Below are 19,747 nucleotides of genomic sequence, written 5' to 3'. Positions count from 1 at the left end.
CTATCCGCGACCAAAATGCAGTTACTAGAAATTAATTGAATCTCCATTTGCAGGAATTCGAGAAGTGAGTATGGGAATTAAAAATTTTATATCAAACGGAAAGTTAAATATTATACCCATGCAGCAAGAGTCAAATCAGTCTGCAGTCTGCAAATCGTGCCATAAAAATATTAGTTTGAACTACACGACTTAATTACGTAAATTCAGTATTTATTCGTGGTGCTACATTTGATCAGCGGTTGATGTGAAATTTTTTTTTATTTATTTAAATAGCATCCCAATCTACGACAATGAAAAACTGATAGAATTCAGATGAGTATTTTATGTGTAAACTTCTTGCTAATGACACCAATAGAATATATTCATTAAAGAGAAAAAATAATGCATGTTTCAGTTTAACATGCTAGCTATGTTATATCAAGATCAAAACTTTATTTCTCATCGTGTACTCAAGTTCCACCACAGTAGATGCAAAAGAAATTCATTGTATTTTTCCGGCAATAGCCTTTCAGTATACTTTTCAATTCTTGGTCCTCTTCGTCGGATTGCACTTACGAAAGATCATGTCATATTTAGAAATTGTGCGAGCCCAATACATTTTATATAGTTGCATCATTGTTTGTTTAAACTACAAACAATTAAATATCAATTTGTAAAAATAACATAATACCTGCACAGCATTAAGAAATGTTGAAACACCCATAATAGCGAGCGAATGAGCGAATGAGAAATCCAAGCCAGGGTTGAAAATCGCAGATTAAATGTGACATTAATCGGAAACAACAACAGTAATAAATTACTCGAAAATAAGAACTAATCGAGATTGAGGATACCTACAATAAATAAAACAAATACATAATAATACATAACATAAACAATAGCGAATTCGTAATTTAGGCAATAGGAATATTGAAACCCACTTTGAACTGTTTCTGTTCAAATTGGTCGGTTTGTCGCCAAAAGAGTTTTATTTCAACTGTGGCAATTCAAATTTTCCCGAAAATTGGCAAGAATTAGTAGCCTTTCATTTTTAACAGCGAATGCTTGGATAGTTCGAATAAATGAATATTTGGGTAAAAAAACACGATGTCATCACCAAGTCGCAAAAGGAACCATAGTACGACCATTAAAAAATTTTTGGAGAAACATATATATATATGCGTCAGCAACGATAGCTTGTTGACTTATCGTACACTGCAGTAATGCTTATTACTCTGTATGGTTGCCTTCGCTTTCTCGAATTCACTGTGTGACAACTCTCCGTAACTAATCAGGCAATAGGATTGTTATATACTGTGGGGCGATCGGAAACATTCATGTAGGCTGAATGAATCTATTCATCCATATTCGGTCTTGAACACTTTTCGCAGTTGATCCCGATGTTCGACATTATAGGACGGATTTGCTGTAACGATGTTATCTAATCTTACATGGAAGAAATTGTGCTCAATGGGAATTGACTGCTTATTTCGCGTAATATAGTTTGCTAAGATATGACGAATTGTTGTATGACTCCTCAGTCATATGTAATGATGCAATACTGCTGTTTCAGATGTTACCAAGGCTCCTTAGCAGGCTGAAGAAAACGTATAGTCTCGATGCCCAAGTCTAGTTTGTGGAGAGTGGAGATTTTAAAGATTGGATTTTAGCCGCGAATAGCGAAAAAAAAGCAATCGCCAAAACTCTATTTTGATTGCAAAGGGCTTTTCGCAGCTTACGGAACGATTTTTGCTGCCATCATTCATTGCAGGCTGCTGACAACCGCCAGAAACCAAGTTCACAATGGTTCTCCCTATTCTTTTGAAATCTCACACGCATGCTCATATATTTGCTTTATATTTTTTCCAACGCGTTAGCGAGATAACGGAATAATCTAGGAAGCTTCGCTGTGATTAAAGAATTTTATAAGGAATCATTTAAATAATAATGAAACTAATCTTATCAGAATCACAGTGCAAAGTTTAAGGCTAGGAAAACAGGATCTTGACAGACAAAATAACAATGTAGATTGAATGTAGTGTTTTTCTGCAAACGTATGTGAGTAAATTCTATCAAAATGTTACAAATTATATTTCAAGATGCGACAGACTCAACGCTTTCCAAACAATTAAAACAAGAAAAATTGGATCTCGTGTGGGCTGGGTATGACTCAATATATTGACGAAACAATGTCAAATGAGAGCTGAAGGTTATTATTATGACGTAGACTGAAAGTTGGACATGATAACAGTACCGTTTGCCGAGCGATTTTGGCAATCCTTAGCCCAAGCAGAACGTCTGGGAACTGACAAATATATATTAGCTGAAAGTGAAAGTTCATCGTAAATCGGCAGTAGCTCAAATAATGAAATAACCGCACATAACTTGAAATCGAAATGAGTAAACGCAAAAATATCGTTGATGGTTTCTCACCTTACAAACAGAGATAGAGTAAATGACGCTTGCTAACTCTATCCAATATTAGCCTAAAATGCGCTGGATCATGTCTATCGCTGCAATGAATTCTGGTCCCATGCATTTTATGGTGGAATTGCAGTGTTATGATTTCTACTGATGTTTCAGAAGATTTTAGACTATAATTTAAGCCAGGGTAGTCCAAGGTTGCGAGGTAGACAGGCCGCAAAAATTTTCGAGAAGGTCTTGCGGGCCGCAGTCGGAGAAAATCCAAAAGTGATCAAAACATCGCGAGTTTACTCACTTTAATTAAATATATTTAAGAATGAGAGTTTATCGTTCTAATCAGTTTTTAAATGAATCTATAAAAAGCCTTTAGTTATTTAAAATTGTCTCCCGAGAAATATCGTGGTATTTCCGGTATCTTTTCTCGTGTTTAGTTTTGTAATGTCGCCTAAAATCATATTCTTTCGTGACAGATATTACTTTGAAACACACCATACACTGTGGTTTAACGTTGTTGTGAGTAAGAAAATACGTTTACTCTCAGTTTATCTCAATCACATTTTTTCTACAATGATTGTATGATGAATTTATCACTTGTAGCGTTAGCAGGTCTAGTGCTACCGTCAAAAAACAACCAAGTCCGTCTAAGTTGGGACCTCGGACCCAGATAAAAAAAAAAGGATCGCGCGGCGCTAAGTCAGCTCTGCGGTTCGTCACTGCTGTCACATGGCCAACGCCTGAAAATAGAGGAATGTTTTGACTGAAATAAAGGCACAAAACGTCTCTTCAAATGAAGAGTTACGTGACGCGAGCTCATCTCACCGGCTTGGTCCGGTCTGCCCAAGACAATTCATTTTACAGATCACAGGACGTCATTCCAATATGACCACCGTCTTGACGTTTATATATTCAACAATAAAATTCCGTGATTTCAACAAACATCAATCCCGACATCAAGATTAAGAAAAAGAATATTATATTCCCAGTTGGAATAGTTTAAAATTAAATCAAAATTGTTCTGCTAATAAATACAAATATCTGCCAATGATTTAGTAGTGTACGCTAAATTTTTTCTGCGAGTTGCACGGAATGTGTCGGCGGGCCGCAATTTGGACCACCCGGATTTAAGCCATAAGTGGAATTTGTCGCTTATTGTGTTTTCACTGCCTACTGTATTTACTACCGGCATCCCAAGACAACGACAAACATTTATATATATATATAAGGATTGTTTGTCTAAAACGTTGTTGTCATTAGTATTGTTATTGCGCAACCCTTTGGAGGTAAAAAATCGCCTCTCTCCGAGACTAATGGGCCAGAATTTAAGAATTCCAAAGCAATTAAATGCATATTGAATATAACAGTGACACGTAAGCATTTTGTAAAGCCGAAAAATCGAATAAGTTCGGGTGCTCCCTAAACTCGAATAGAAATTTATTTCATTACCATCGTGCTAAGCGTTAGGAATTACGCGCCTCTGATTACTCTAAGTGGGTTCGCAGGTTCGAATCCTATGCGGGATGGTTATGTGCGAGAGGATTGCTGGACTCCTCGGCGCCGTAGGGTGGTTTACGTAACCGCTGGTCAGTTACGGCTTCCTCCACCATCAAGTCCATGGTTCTGAAAAACAAATAACTAAATAATTCCATACCCCGGGATAAATATGTAAATCCTATCCTATCCTATGAAATGAGCATACACTCTGGCTTATTAGAGGTGAATTCTTCGCCATGTCCATGTGTCAATTTAAAATATAAACATATTCCGTTTATCTTCATTTATTTTTGTCTGTTTTCAAAATATTCAAATATATGATGTTCGAGTTCTGTGAAACATAGCTTGGCAGCAAGGCGCTTATCGATGCCGAATTTCATCACCACTAGAAGATCCATTTCTAATTCACTCAGATCTGTTTACAAGTTACAGTCCGATTGAATAACTGTAACAATTATTCGTAAATATAGGCTCTCCTGCAAGTCGATACGAATTTTGCGTAAAATTTATATTGTTTTTTATTGTTATGTTATGTATATCGGTAATAATCATTTTGTTAAAAAATATTAATTATGGCTCTATTGAAAGAAGGGTCGCGATTAATGCGTTAGGCGATTAAAAAAACGTAAATCGCATGCTCTGGGGTTATCAACCAACAATCAGTTGTTAACATAGCCAAAGACCAAAATTGTATCTACGAGTAAATGATACAGACATATATCTTTTTGACTTAATGGTTATGTAGGCTTGAGTGACTACCGAACCGCTCAAAATCGTCTTTTCGGAGCAGCAACAAACTTTCGAAGCGATTGAGCTTTAGCCGTAACCGTAAGAGGGTAATAGAAAAACGCCAATAAGGTTTCCCGTCGATACACACACAGGAAAAGCAACACACTAGGCAGTTATGTACACCATAACGCTCCAATGCTTCTTTTTTTAATGGAATGAAAATACGTCACTTTTAACAGAAAAATTCCAGTCATCAGCATCGGGTTTGCTAATTGTGCCCGCATGATATAAACAAAATTAAATAAGCCCCGTGGACTCGTATCATTCGAACGCTTATACTTCTGAAATGACGGTTATCCTATTGGTCAGTGTATGATAATAAAAAAATATTCAATCACGATATATATGTGAATCATTTTAATACATTTCATTCATAAAATAAATTACCAAAATTTCCAAAAAATTAAAAGAAACCTTTGAAGAATTAAGATGCCAATGTTAATAAAATTCGACCGATTTATACAAGTTGGTATCAAGTTCGATCATAATAAAGACAAAGCATATGTGGGACAATGTCGTATATGACAAGATACAACAGCGGTGATTACGTGAGAAATGTGACTTCAGCCTCATCATTCCTTCCCATGCCATACCATAATCACAAAGATGACGGAATAAAATTAAAATGCTGATTATGTTCTTTGTTTGAGATTTTCCTTTTGAGTCATTTTGAATTTATCCATAACCTAGTGTACTCCATAAAAGCTTATCAATGATTCGAAGATTTTAGTATCATCTCGTATAATGTGTGTCTTATAAAAAAAAAAAAATTGGTGTATTTCAATAAAAACTGTAATTGAAACATAATTAATATGACATTTTTCAAAACGTACTAGTATAATTTGCTTTTAGGAATTTTCAGTATTACTAAAAACTTCGTCAATATTTAATGTATTGCTAAGCCAGATATGTATTTTGTAAATTCGTAATTGTGTCTGATTTCTGGCAAAGATCGTGAAAATTTAGTCTGTAAGTTAATGTGTTGAAATGAAAAATTGCGGAATAAACTTAGCATTGCATGTAATGTCAGAAACTATCAATGTCCAAGTTGTCGACCATGCTTGAAATTTAAAGATGGTAGACGATGTGTCACAATTTCATAACGAAGAGCAATGAAATTAAAAAAGTCTTTTCTTTACTGTTTTGCTGTATTTATATGTGTATTTTTCTTAGTGTTATATGTCCATTAAAAGAACTTTAAAAAAGGTATTTTTCATGACGAAAGAAAAACATAACAGTCTTGCTTATCAATATAAGTTTTTATCTAAATGCATAAACTAGTTTTATAAAATGACACTGCACTTTAGATGTTTTTTAATGTATTTGATTCCAAAAAAATTCGGAAGTATTATCTAATTTAATAAAAATGTTCATCAGTTACGACATAGCGAATTGCAGACTTACACCGCAGCGTTTATTTTGAGGCGCTTACTTATACCTAGTACCATATTCACTCTCATTCAATTAGCAATTCTATGTACGATATATCGCTTGTCGCCGAAGGTGCGAAAATGTGTTTCGCACCGTTCCAGATGTGCGGTCGTATAAAGTTTTAGCTTCCAGAGTTTTCTGGTATCAGTCGTGAATAATTCAGGTAAGGATCTCAACCATTGCTTGAATACAACCGACGAAGCGTTTGACTGTTTTTATATGATTTCTGTTTTGCTATTCAGAGCATTTGCATCAACGCTAAACTCACTCATTCGAGCAACATTTTCATAGCTGTACGACCGAGGTTAAAAGCTTCAACCTATACATACGATGGCGACTTTAGATCTGTCAATTTTTCAAGATGCTGCGCCGTATCTTCGCATGTCCCAAGAGGAAATGCTTGTCTTGCAAACTCAGAAACCTGATGGTAAGAATGCTCCGTCCTCTTACAAATTAAAAACAAACGAATTGTTATAGGCAAAAAACTATTCAAATCTATTTTCAACAGGCAAAAAGTACGCATGGGTTCCCGACAAAGAAAAGAGCTATTTGAGGGGAGAAGTGATTGCTATTGAAGGAGGAAAAGCAAAATTGAAAACATGTGATGACGGCAAGGTACAAGGCAGTTTATAAGAAAATAGTCGATCAATTTTTGTTCAAGGTTAATATTACCGAATATAACATGACTGAATATCACTTTTATAACATAGGAGGTAACTGTAAAAGAAGATGATCTTCAACTGATGAACCCACCTCGATACAACAAATGCGAAGACATGGTAAACATGACTCATCTGAACGAAGCCAGTGTACTCAACAATCTCAAAGAAAGATATGAAGCTTTTATGATTTACGTGAGTATTTCAATTACACTGTTATTAAGACGCCTATGTAGATCACTAATCGTGTATTTATGTTCTATTGCAATATCTAGACATACTCCGGTCTTTTCTGCGTCACCGTGAACCCGTACAAGATGTTGCCTGCATACGCTCCATACGTCATCAACGCTTACAGGGGAAAGAGACGAACTGAAATGCCTCCTCACTTGTATTCCATTGCCGATAACGCTTATACCGAGATGTTGATGAGTAAGTAGCTAATAATTCTGTTGACAAATCTAATTTCTATTTTAATTTAAAAATATGTTTTGTTTTAATTTAGATCGAGAAAATCAATCTATGTTGATTACGTGAGTAATTTATAATTTTTTAATTCCATTTATAATTTGTTTTCTGACGTTAACATTTTAAAAAATATTTTGTTTGCAATTTTTACACAGTGGAGAATCTGGAGCCGGTAAAACAGTAAACACAAAGAAAGTCATTCAGTATTTTGCTTTAGTGGCTGCTGATGGAAATGCAGGCGGAAATGATGATAAGGTAATAAGGATGAGTGACGAGTGAACGATAAATAATTACAAATTGAATATTGAATAACATGTTAGAAACCAGGATCTTGCTACACTACAACTTAAGGCGTGTTGCACTGGTTAATATAATTCAGAAGTTGCGATGCAAGCAAAATGTTTTATATTTACCGATGGAACCATCGAACAGGCGCGAGTCGTAGAAAACTGTAAAGTATTTAATTTCCCTTGATATAATTGTTCATCATTTGTATTTTTAGGGAACACTTGAAGATCAAATCGTCCAATGCAACCCTGCTATGGAAGCGTTTGGTAACGCGAAGACTGTAAGAAATGACAACTCCTCTCGATTTGTAAGTCTAAAATATTTTTATTGTTTCTCCTCTCGGTGATTCAATACAATATAACTATAATGTCAATATTTTATTTCAGGGAAAATTCATCCGAATTCACTTTGGAAGTACCGGAAGTCTTGCATCTGGAGATATTGAGCATTGTGAGTACTGACATAATCCTTGAGTATATCTACATCAGCATTGTAAGATTCAAAGTAATTTTTAACTTGTATTCTTTTTGTAGATCTCCTTGAAAAATCTCGTGTCATTTGGCAACAAGGGGGAGAGAGAAATTATCATATCTTTTATCAGCTCATCTCTGGATCAAAACCTGAACTCATAGGTATATATATATCTCACATATATATGACATCTGTCACTTTGTCTTTTTTTTCATAATTTCAAATAACTGCATATCTCAACTTTGATTCATAGATCAACTTCTACTGACGAAAGATCCTTATGACTATAAATCCATCAGTCAAGGAGTGGTTACCGTCAACAATCTCGATGACGGAGAAGAATTAATTTTAACTGACGTGAGACATTATTGTTTGTGTATTCAATTTCTAGTATTTTTTCTTGATATATACATTTTTTTACAACCGTCTAATATATTTTATGTAACAGGATGCTTTTAAAGTTCTTGGTTTCACACCGGAAGAAGTTAGTGGAATCTATCGAATCATGGCTGGTATTATGCACCAACAAAACATGAAGTTCAAAAACAAACAACGCGAGGAACAAGCTGAACCTGATGGCACAGAAGGTTGATACATAGCATTATTGACGTTGTAAACAGTGTTTCAGTTTAGTGTATAAAATGTTCTCAACGCTATTCATCGCTTTCAGATGCCGACAAAGTTGCATATTTGTTCGGCCTCAACTCTGCCGATTTTCTCAAGTACTTGTGCCATCCACGCGTAAAAGTTGGAAACGAATACGTAACAAAAGGACAAACTGTTCCACAAGTTACATACGGTGTTGGCGGATTGAGCAAAGGTGTTTTCGAAAAACATTTCAACTGGTTGGTCAAAATCATCAACAATAGTCTCAGCACTAAACTGCCAAGAAGTTATTTCATTGGTGTACTCGATATTGCTGGTTTTGAAATTTTTGACGTGAGTTTTCAAATTTTTCTAATTACAGCCTACATTGTGCAACTTAACATACTATTATTAGAATTTTGATTTTTCAGTTTAACAGCTTCGAACAACTTTGCATTAACTTCACCAATGAAAAATTGCAACAATTTTTCAACCATCACATGTTCGTTCTTGAACAAGAAGAATACAAAAAGGAAGGAATTGATTGGGTTTTCATTGATTTCGGTATGGATTTGGCTGCTTGCATCGAACTTATCGAGAAGGTTGGTACTCACAAAGCGACGTTCAATAAACCAATTCCCAAACTGTTGATATAAATTGTTATCCGTATTTTTTCATCAGCCTCTTGGAATCATGTCCATCCTCGAAGAAGAATGCATGTTCCCGAAAGCCACTGACAAGTCGTTCATGGACAAATTGTACCAAAATCATTTGGGCAAAACGAAAGCATTCGGAAAGCCAATCAAGAAAACAAAATTCGAATCTCACTTCGAACTTCATCATTACGCTGGAACCGTAAGTTGGATCGATTTTCATGATTTTTCAAATCGTGCTGAAAATGTCATATTCAAAATAAAATATCGTATTAATTTGTATTATAGGTTGGCTACAGCATTACTGATTGGCTTGAGAAGAACAAGGAACCACTTAACAGCAGCGTTGTGGACTTGTACAAAAAGTCATCCTTAAAACTCATGCAAACTATTTGGGAAGGGTATATGGGCCCAGAAGAAGCTGCTGCAGCAGCAAAATCTGGTGGAAAGAGAAAGAAGGGAGGTTCTTTCAACACTGTATCTTCCATGCACAGAGAGAGCTTGAACAAACTTATGACTAATCTGAGGTAAGTATCAAATATTTGTATCTAATTTAGTTCGTTATTCAATAATTCGGGATTTCATCTAACAAAAATATTTCATAGATCTACTGCTCCTCATTTCGTCCGTTGCATTGTTCCTAATGAAACAAAAACTCCAGGAGTTATGGATCCTCATGTCGTTTTACATCAGCTTCGTTGTAATGGTGTGTTGGAAGGTATTCGTATTTGCCGCAAAGGTTTCCCCAACAGACTTCCTTATGGTGATTTCAAGCAAAGATATCGTATTCTCAATCCAAATGCCGTTCCCGATGGTCAGTTCTTGGACAGCAAGAAAGCTTCCGAAAAGATTCTCACATCTCTTGAAGGCATCGATCACGAAAAATACAAGTTAGGTCATACTAAGGTCAGCACATTAAATGCTTATTTAATATAATTGGTATTATTAAATAATGGTGACAAGAATTGCAGAAATTCTATATTCTCCAGGTGTTTTCGTAACTTGTACATTTTTATTTTTCCATTAAACAGCAACAAAAATTAACGTATGTAAATACATTCAGGTTTTCTTCCGTGCTGGTATGTTGGGTGTTTTGGAAGAACTTCGTGACAACAAATTGTCCTCCATCTTCAAACTTATCCAAGCTCGTATGCGCGGTAAACTGATGAGAATTGAATACAATAAACTCATCGAAAGAAGGTACTAGGTTAACCAATATATCTTGCATGGTATAACCATTTTTACAGTTCTTATCAATATGATACTTATTTATTAGAGTTGCAGTCCGCGTCCTTCAATCTAATCTTCGTGCTTTCTTTGGTGTACGTGACTGGGAATGGATGAAACTTATGTTCAAGATCAAACCACTCCTTCAAACTGCTGAAGCCGCAAAAGAACTTGAACAATTAGAAGCCGAAAATGAAGATCTCAAAACTAACTTAGAAAAAGAATCTAAGAGACGAAAGGAACTTGAAGAATCTCAAGTTTCTCTCATCCAAGAAAAGAACGATTTGGTTTTGCAGCTGCAGTCTGTAAGTACCTACACGTGGATGCGTGTAAAACATAGGATTTATCAAATTAAAGGTATTTTTTTCTTTGACAGGAACAAGATAGAATTGACGATGCTGAAGATCGTTGCGATCAACTTATTAGAACAAAAGTTGAATTAGACGGAAAAATCAAGGAAACACAAGAGAGACTAGAAGATGAAGAAGAATTGAACAATGAATTGGTTTCTAAGAAACGCAAGCTAGAAGACGAATGCTCCGAATTAAAGAAAGATATTGATGATCTTGAAATCACTCTTGCTAAAGTGGAGAAAGAAAAACACGCGACTGAAAACAAGGTATGTATATCATATATTATTTGTAGAATCGTATTTGTGGCTGAACCGAATATTCTATATGTAATATTTTTAAAAACAGTTGAAAAATTTACAAGAAGAACTAGCATCCCAAGATGAACAGATCGCAAAACTTCAAAAAGAAAAGAAAGCTCTTCAAGAAGCACATCAACAAACATTGGATGATTTGCAAGGAGAAGAAGACAAAGTCAACAGTCTTACTAAGCAAAAAGCAAAACTTGAACAACAAGTTGATGATGTATGTGATTTTTTTTGTTTACAATATCAGTTAAATTTTCAGAGCAATATTAGTTGCTAATTGCCGATATTCTATTTCTAGCTTGAAGCATCTCTCGAACAAGAAAAGAAACTTCGCATGGATCTGGAGAGAACTAAGAGAAAGTTAGAAGGAGATTTGAGACTTACTCAAGAAACAGTCATGGATCTTGAAAACGATAAGCAGAGATTGGAAGAGAAATTGAAGAAGCAAGAATTTGAATACAGTCAACTTGCAACTAAACTTGAAGATGAACAAGCTCTTGTTATGCAACTTCAGAAGAAAATCAAAGAACTACAAGCTCGTATTGAGGAACTCGAAGAAGAACTTGAAGCTGAACGTGCAGCAAGAGCAAAAGTAGAAAAGCAAAGAGCTGATCTTTCAAGAGAGTTGGAAGAATTAAGTGAACGACTTGAAGAAGCAGGTGGTGCCACTGCTGCTCAGGTAAGTGCTATTGTTGATTGAATTCATGAAAAGTACCAACACAAATATGAACTAATGATAATACTCATTTTCCAGGTTGAGCTCAATAAGCGTCGCGAGGCAGAATTCTCTAAACTTCGCCGTGAGTTTGAAGAATCTAATCTTTCTCACGAAGCAACGGTTTCAACATTGCGTAAGAAACATGCTGATTCAAGTGCTGAAATGAGCGAACAAGTCGATAATTTGCAAAGAGTCAAACAGAAATTGGAAAAAGAAAAGAGCGAAATGAAAATGGAAATTGATGATCTCGCTGCCAACGTTGAAAGTGTTACCAAAGCTAAAGTGAGTAAAACGTCAGCAAATTCTGGACACATTTTCGGTAGATTTAAAATAAGTGAAATTAACACTCTGCACTAATATTACAGCTCAACTACGAGAAAATGGCGCGTAGCCTCGAGGAACAGTTTGGTGAATCTAAGGCTAAATGCGACAACTTGACCAAAGAAGTAAATGAACTGAACGCTGCTAAAGCTAGATTTGCTTCTGAAAATGGTGGGTTTAATAGATTTGCAATTTTTCAGGAAATCCGAATATGGGGAAGGCCTATGATATAAACGTATGTCCAACAGGTTGTGTAAAGATTAGCTTCTCCATGAGTCATTGACTCCAGCTATAAAACGTGTTAGCTTCGCGATCAAACCTAATCTAACATCTAATTGAATTTGAATGATCTTAATTTTACTTACTCAGGATTTTTGTTTTGTACAGGTGAACTTTCACGACAACTCGAAGAACGTGAGCATTTGATGGCTCAACTCACAAGAACCAAGAACAGTTCATCACAACAAATTGAAGAACTCAAGCGAGTGGTTGAAGAAGAAGCCAAAGCAAAAGCTGCTCTTGCACATTCTGTGCAAGCTTCAAGACACGACAATGATCTCCTTCGTGAACAATATGAAGAAGAACAAGAGGCAAAGGCTGAACTTCAACGAGCGTTATCGAAAGCAAACGCCGAAGTTGCACAATGGCGAAACAAATATGAAACCGACGCCATTCAGAGAACTGAAGAATTGGAGGAGGCAAAGTAAGTCTTGACAACTACTTAGTCATACTGACCGGTCATGCAGTGTTTTTTTATCATAACTTTCATTTGTCATGTAGAAAAAAATTGGCTACTCGTTTACAAGAAGCTGAAGAGCAAGTTGAAGCCACACAAGCAAAATGTGCAAGTCTTGAAAAAACTAAGAATCGTCTCCAAGGAGAATTGGAAGATCTTACAATTGATCTTGAGAGATCTAACTCGGCGGCTGCTGCTTTGGATAAGAAGCAAAGAAATTTCGATAAGGTAGATATCACATTGCATGGTCCCAATAAATATATGGCGTACTACCAAGTATAAATGAGCAGATTTTTAATCGTATTACTAACACTTCAGATTCTTGCTGAGCACAAGCAAAAGGAAGAAGAATTGCAAGTTGATTTAGAACAAGCTCAAAAAGAGGCCCGAGGTTTGTCAACCGAGTTGTTCAAAATGAAGAATGCATATGAAGAATCTCTTGACGCCCTTGAAACTGTCAAGAGAGAAAACAAAAATCTTCAAGAAGAAATTGCTGATCTTACTGATCAACTAGGAGAAGGAGGAAAAAGCATTCATGAGCTGGAAAAAGCAAAACGAACACTTGAACATGAGCGCAATGAAATTCAGGTGAATAGAAAGTTCGTATCTCCGGTATTTTGTATACAGTGTACATCATTTTCAACGGCATACTTTTTTTAGGCTGCTCTGGAAGAAGCAGAAGGTGCCATTGAAGGAGAAGAATCCAAAGTCCTTCGTTTACAAGTTGAATTGGCTCAAATTAAACAAGATTTTGAAGGAAGACTGAGCGAAAAAGAAGAAGAAATTGACAATCAGAGGTATGTGTTGTAATATAAAGCCAGTGGCGATGTTATTTTCATTTTCATGTTTAATCGTCTATTCAAAATGTACAAATTGTTTAAAATAAAAGAAATAAATTTTGTATTTGGTGAGCAATTCATCAGTTAATGCGTAATTATATGCTTATTATTACTAGCAGCTGGGATTTATTCATTCATTCATTTTATGCTTAATAAACAAACTTTTTTTTTTTAGACGCAATCAACAACGATCTTTGGAATCTATGCAAACTACTTTAGATTCTGAGAGCAAAGCCAGACAAGAAGCAGTTCGTATGAAGAAGAAGATGGAAGGAGATCTTAATGATCTTGAAATTCAACTTGGACATTCAACCAGACAAGCCGCTGATTCACAAAAAGCAGTTAAAGCTGCTCAAGCTCATGTTAAAGTAACCGTATTCTTTCATTTTTATTAATATTCCTAATGTTCATTATGAATATTTAAAAATATTTTGTTTTGAAGGATTTGGAATTGCAAGTTGATGAAGCTCAACGTCACTCTGAAGATCTTCAAGAACAATTTGCTGTCATTGATCGTAGAGAAAATTTACTCAAGGCTGAAATTGAAGAGCTGAGATCAGCACTTGAACAAGCAGAACGTGGTCGCAAACTCGCCGAAACCGAACTACTTGAAAGCAGCGAACGATCGAATCTTCTTCATACACAAAATACTGCTCTTATTAACCAGAAACGCAAGTTAGAAGGTGAATTGCAAACCATGCAAGGAGAAGTTGAAGAATCTGTTCAAGAACAAAGAAACGCAGAAGAAAAGGCAAAGAAAGCAATCACTGACGTAAGATTGGTTTTATGGGTTTCGATTTTGAATTTATTTCAATTTTGTCTTCAAAATATTTAAATAATTTATTTATCATCAGGCTGCAACAATGGCTGAAGAATTGAAGAAAGAACAAGATCTTTCATCTCACTTGGAAAGAATGAAGAAGAATATGGAACAAACTGTGAAGGATCTTCAACAAAGACTCGATGAAGCTGAACAAGTTGCTCTTAAAGGGGGAAAGAAACAAGTTCAAAAACTTGAAACCCGGGTATGTATCCAGCTAGAATATCTCAAGGTTAGAAAATACGAATATGTGTTATTTCACTGTAAACACATTGCAGGTGCGTGAACTTGAAAATGAACTTGATGCCGAGCAACGCCGAAATGGTGAATCTGTGAAGAACCAACGTAAATACGAACGCAAGTTGAAGGAAGTTACATACCAAGCAGAAGAAGACAAAAAGAATCTGACCCGCATCCAAGATCTCGTTGACAAACTTCAAATCAAGGTCAAAACATACAAGAGACAAGCTGAAGAAGCCGAGGAACAAGCCAACCAAAACTTATCAAAATATCGTAAACTGCAACACGAATTGGATGATGCTGAAGAAAGAGCTGACATGGCAGAATCTGCACTCAACAAACTCAGATCCAAAGCTCGTGATATGTGAAGCAAGGTATGTGTTTCATTAGCTTTCAACTAATATTTCTTGTATCCAGAAAATGTATTTATCAGATATTTTTGATTCATTTCAGGGAATGGAATGATCATGAAATGTAAAAAGATTGAATCAACAAGAGCAAGAGTTTGAAATTGTTATTGAGATTTTGGATTACTAATAATTATTGCTGTTATGAAAGTTATTAAAGTGATGACTATTAGAAAATAAATTTGATGAAAAAAACATTTTTGTTTTTCGTTTATTTGTGTGATTATATTTAGTTCAGTCTCAGCACCATCTTGCTTGGTAATACTTTGCTACGGACGTTATTTTATTCGTGAATTTCTAAATGAAAAAGTAATTTCACAATGCAAATAAAGCTCGACACAAACTGTCGTTCTAGTACGATTTAGGGTACTGGAGCGCATTTTATTAATTTCCTTATTTAAACACATTCGAAAATGTCATGTCTCACGACAAAGCAACATTTAGTATTACCAGTTTCTTGTAAAATGAGCACGTCTGTGTGTGAAGGATGCGGTAGGTCTTAATCTTGATGGTGATAAATGAGAGGTATCTTATCTATAACGCATTTGCCGTTCGCAAACACCCAACGAACATTAAAGCGGCGTAAGCCCCATTATTTTCCATTTGCTCAAATCTTTTACGGATATATTGCTATTCGCCCACTGTTATATTGCGGTTAACTTTCTATTTTTCGCAATTCCATTCGTTCGTTGCTTTCTTTGTATAAAAAACATTTAAGGAATATTAATTTTGGAGAATAATTGGCATTTGTCTCAAATCCCTTCTTTAAATCCGCTTTTAAATGACACGTCTCCAGACAAGGCTATAATATTCATTATTAATAGTTTCTTGTAAAATAATATAACAAAACGTTTGCGCGCGTGGAAGGTGATATGTTTTGATCATGATGGTGATTAATTTTGAAGTATTATAACGCATTCTATAACTTCCCAAACGAATGAACGTTATTAAGTCTCATCAATTCCTACTTGTTCAAATACTCTACGACATAGGTTCTCAAAGTGCTCCGTACGGAGCCCCAGGGCTCCGCGAGAGAAAACCAGGGGCTCCGCGAGCTATTCTATTACTTTTCAAAATACTGACTTGGCTAATTCAAAACTTTTCCTAGAAGCAATAACAGCTTTGATAAAATTTGACAACAATATAGCCTCGAAATATGGCAAAGTGACGGAATTAAAATGACATTATTTATAAGCAGGAGCGCAGCCAGGATTCTTAGGAGGGAGGAGGTTCACAATTGGAATCGGAAATTTCAGCGCAACATTCTTTGCGATTAAAAAAAAAACCAATAAGGAGATTTCTGTTGCGTAAAATGTTCAATTCATTACCGTTGCGAGCATTTGAAGTGTCTTGTCGCAATAATATAATTGTGCTCATCGTTACTCACGTTCGAGACTACCATTAGGATTACTGAAATGAAAAAATACTATTGTAAAATAACATAAACTGCGTGATAAACTGCCAACTATAAATAAATTGGAGTCGTATTTTTGCGAACTTGGGATTTGTTAAATTTGATTTGTTCTTTCGCACTCGAGATTATTTTTAAGCAAGATATCGCCGTTTGAAAAATCACAAGGTCTTGGCAAAATTTATTTTGGTGCATGCGGCTCCGTCGGTAGTTTCAGAATGGAAAAATGGTACATCGTGCGCATAATTAATTGACTGTGTTTCAATTTCGCAGTTACTACGATGAATAATAGGCTTGCACGTAATTGACAAAAATCGATTCCGTAATTACGGCCAAATCGATTACGTAATGACCCCGTAATTGCGATATTTTTTTCACACATTTAAACCTAGCATACCAACCAATTTAATCCACTTCTATTCCGAATGGGACATCGAAGTTTGGTTTTCATATTCCCGGCAGTACCACACGCCGGAGACAGATGTTAAAGACAAATATCAAGGAGTGAATTCAAAATAATTTTATTCTGATTTTTATCTTTTGTATTAGCTTTGATTTTCCTTTATCAACTTTATCACCAAATTTTATGCGATCAATTTTATCATTACCAACACTGGTAATATATTTAAGAAACGATAGTTCACTTTTTTAAAATCGTATTGACGTATTAATACGACTTTCGTATTGAATAAAAATTCCGGGTTGCTAATTTATTAATCAACTACAAGCGTATTCTCTCGTTTGATTATACTTTCGCTTGCCTCGCGACGAAGACTTGTTATTTCACCGTTTTTTACAATATCCGACTTTACTACTTAGTTACCATTTTATAATAATTATTGATGCCGACTTATTGACGATATTCCGAATTCCATGCTTCATTTTACATTAAATCATTTCGCGGCCTAAATGTGATAACATTATTTACGATAAATTTAGATCAAATATTAATTATTCGCGCATTATTTAAAATACCGTACTTATATGACATGCCTTCTCCGAAAATACAAAGTTATATCGCAAAACAATGCATTTTGTGACATTTATTTTGCACTCATGAAAATATTAATTTATTTTTCTAACTCAAGTCGACAATCCTATTTGCCAAGATTGACACAAGTTTGGTCGAGTGCCGGTGGTATTCAGGTCGACGATAAATCAAAATAAGTTGCCGCATTTGGTAAAGACAGGTAATCATATTTGGCCGACATATTGCGATTTGCGAGGCATTGTGAAAAACATATTGAGCAATGCCAAGTCCGGACAGATATATAACGATAAAACCGGTAACAGAACATCAAATTTTGTAATAGAAAATGGATTTCGCGCAGAATAAACACGGGAAATCCCGTCGTAATGTTGTTTCTCTGCCGTCTCAATCGCTTTACCGATGCCGAAAGGACTAAGTTGCGTTGGTTCATTACGCAATTTCTCTTCCGTCTCTTGCTGTTTGATAAGCGCGACATTAATTATCACGACATTTACAAATAGACCATGTTTTATAAGTTGATCTCTTACATTCTTCACTCATTTCACCCGAAGAAGTTGAAACCAGGTGTGTTGGCGTCCATCGGTCTCGACACAATTCTATTCCTTATTTACGGTTAATATGTACATTGGCCATCTTAGATAAGTTGATAATAGGTTAGTAAATGACGCGTTATGCCCTCCCCATCTGCCTAACAAGAGAGAGAAAAACGGCTGCGAATACCGGAACTCTAACTTCTTTTACTTAAACTTTAATTTTTTACAATCGACGGAATTGACTGCTCTGAAGAGAGCTCGTTTCAATCGCGAAAGCGCTCGACCAATAATTACGACTTTACGTAATTCGTGACTTCGCTTGCGTAATTCGAAATAATTCCGTAATTCCGTAAATTTGTAAATTACGTGCAAGCCTAATTGAATAACCGAAGAAAACCTAACATAACACCAAATTTTGTGATTTACAATGTCTATAAAAGCGTTTTTATTCTGATGTGAGTCTGCTGAAACAAAACTTATAGTGTTATCTTCCATTTTAAGTTTTAGTTCTAATATTTTAGAACGCCGCTTTTCAATCAAGAAATTTGAATTGCGGATTTACCTCTTTATTAACTATTATTTTGTTGTATTTCGTCGCCGATGATTATATTATGGTAACATGTTTTTCACATTGAACTCATAATTCCCCACGAGAACGAAAAAGCATTTATCGTCGTCATTGTAGAACAAAACATGTATATGCCGAGGGAAATTTTTGATTTAGGGAGAATAAACACCGGCGTAAAGATGTTTGAGGTTTAAAAACACGCCATGCTGACGAAAACAATCGGCGATTGTAACAAAATGCAATCGCGCACGTTACTAGCGGCCTTTTAAGTCTTCAAAAAATGTCAAGAGGAGAAAAGAATCGACCCCTAATTTACAGCCCTAATATATACAATTTATCTTTGAAATTTAGATTTATTTATGACTTGTATTAACCCTATTGAAAGGGTTTAGTATTTCAATTGAGTAAAGTACGTTTAACTTACTCAGGAAGATTAATCGGAAAGTAACAATTTTTACGTTTATTTTGGGGCTCCGTGAATAATAGTCAACCTTTCCAAGGGCTCCGCAACACCAAAAGTTTGAGAACCCCTGCTCTACGACTATATTTCACATCTAATATTTTTTTAATATTCTGCCTAATTCCCTCTGGCCGTTGGGTTGTATAAAAATAATTCCAAGATTATAATTTCAGAAAATGACTTATTATTTAAAATGGGACTGTAGGGTCAGTGACCTTTGTAATTGTAAGTATTGTTTATCCACTTCATGTTTATCATTCGTCTGACGAGTCTTGTCTTGTTAAATGTTAACATTGACAATTGATTTTATTAAACCACACCCTTTTTGAAAAGAGTTATCGTTCAACCTTAACGTATCTAACGTTTATACCGTTGTGTATCATATAAATTGTCATAAATTGTCTTTCACACACTCTCATTGTATCGTGTCATTGCGGTTTATCATCGATAATTTGAGAACTTTTGAACGATTTAATCATATTGTATCTAACTCTTACATTTATATATTTTTAAGTCTCAATATGTATGTTTTCTTATATAGTAAGTTCTTTCAGGTATATAAAAATGTTATTCTCTAAAT

General features: G+C 35.3%; 1 protein-coding gene across 1 annotated transcript; it reads left to right on the top strand.

Moving 5' to 3' along the window:
- Window positions 1-6,356: 6,356 nt before the first annotated feature.
- Window positions 6,357-15,484, top strand: LOC120329212 (myosin-6-like). Its single transcript, XM_039395754.2, has 32 exons — window positions 6,357-6,541; window positions 6,623-6,729; window positions 6,825-6,968; window positions 7,049-7,205; window positions 7,279-7,306; window positions 7,397-7,496; window positions 7,744-7,836; window positions 7,916-7,979; window positions 8,063-8,161; window positions 8,254-8,357; window positions 8,449-8,587; window positions 8,671-8,939; window positions 9,017-9,187; window positions 9,267-9,440; window positions 9,527-9,765; window positions 9,844-10,144; window positions 10,302-10,438; window positions 10,515-10,770; window positions 10,842-11,084; window positions 11,164-11,340; window positions 11,422-11,802; window positions 11,878-12,123; window positions 12,207-12,333; window positions 12,550-12,865; window positions 12,943-13,126; window positions 13,217-13,486; window positions 13,559-13,695; window positions 13,913-14,105; window positions 14,180-14,509; window positions 14,592-14,762; window positions 14,836-15,171; window positions 15,251-15,484. Exons 1-31 carry the CDS (start codon window positions 6,445-6,447, stop codon window positions 15,163-15,165), a joined length of 5,784 nt encoding a protein of 1,927 aa, XP_039251688.2. The 5' UTR covers window positions 6,357-6,444; the 3' UTR covers window positions 15,166-15,171; window positions 15,251-15,484.
- Window positions 15,485-19,747: the final 4,263 nt, after the last annotated feature.

The sequence above is a fragment of the Styela clava genome, chromosome 12, assembly GCF_964204865.1.
Source record: "Styela clava chromosome 12, kaStyClav1.hap1.2, whole genome shotgun sequence".
NCBI lineage: Eukaryota > Metazoa > Chordata > Ascidiacea > Stolidobranchia > Styelidae > Styela > Styela clava.
Note: the sequence above shows the minus strand (reverse complement) of the source record. Positions and strands in the feature narration are given on the sequence as shown.

Excerpts from the sequence above, each read along its gene's own strand:
- LOC120329212 (XM_039395754.2), top strand. The coding sequence starts at position 6,445 with ATGGCGACTTTAGATCTGTCAATTTTTCAAGATGCTGCGCCGTATCTT. Across the intron at positions 7,206-7,278 it reads TTATACCGAGATGTTGATGA|ATCGAGAAAATCAATCTATG; the intron begins GTAAGTAGCTAA and ends GTTTTAATTTAG. Across the intron at positions 11,803-11,877 it reads GTGGTGCCACTGCTGCTCAG|GTTGAGCTCAATAAGCGTCG; the intron begins GTAAGTGCTATT and ends CTCATTTTCCAG.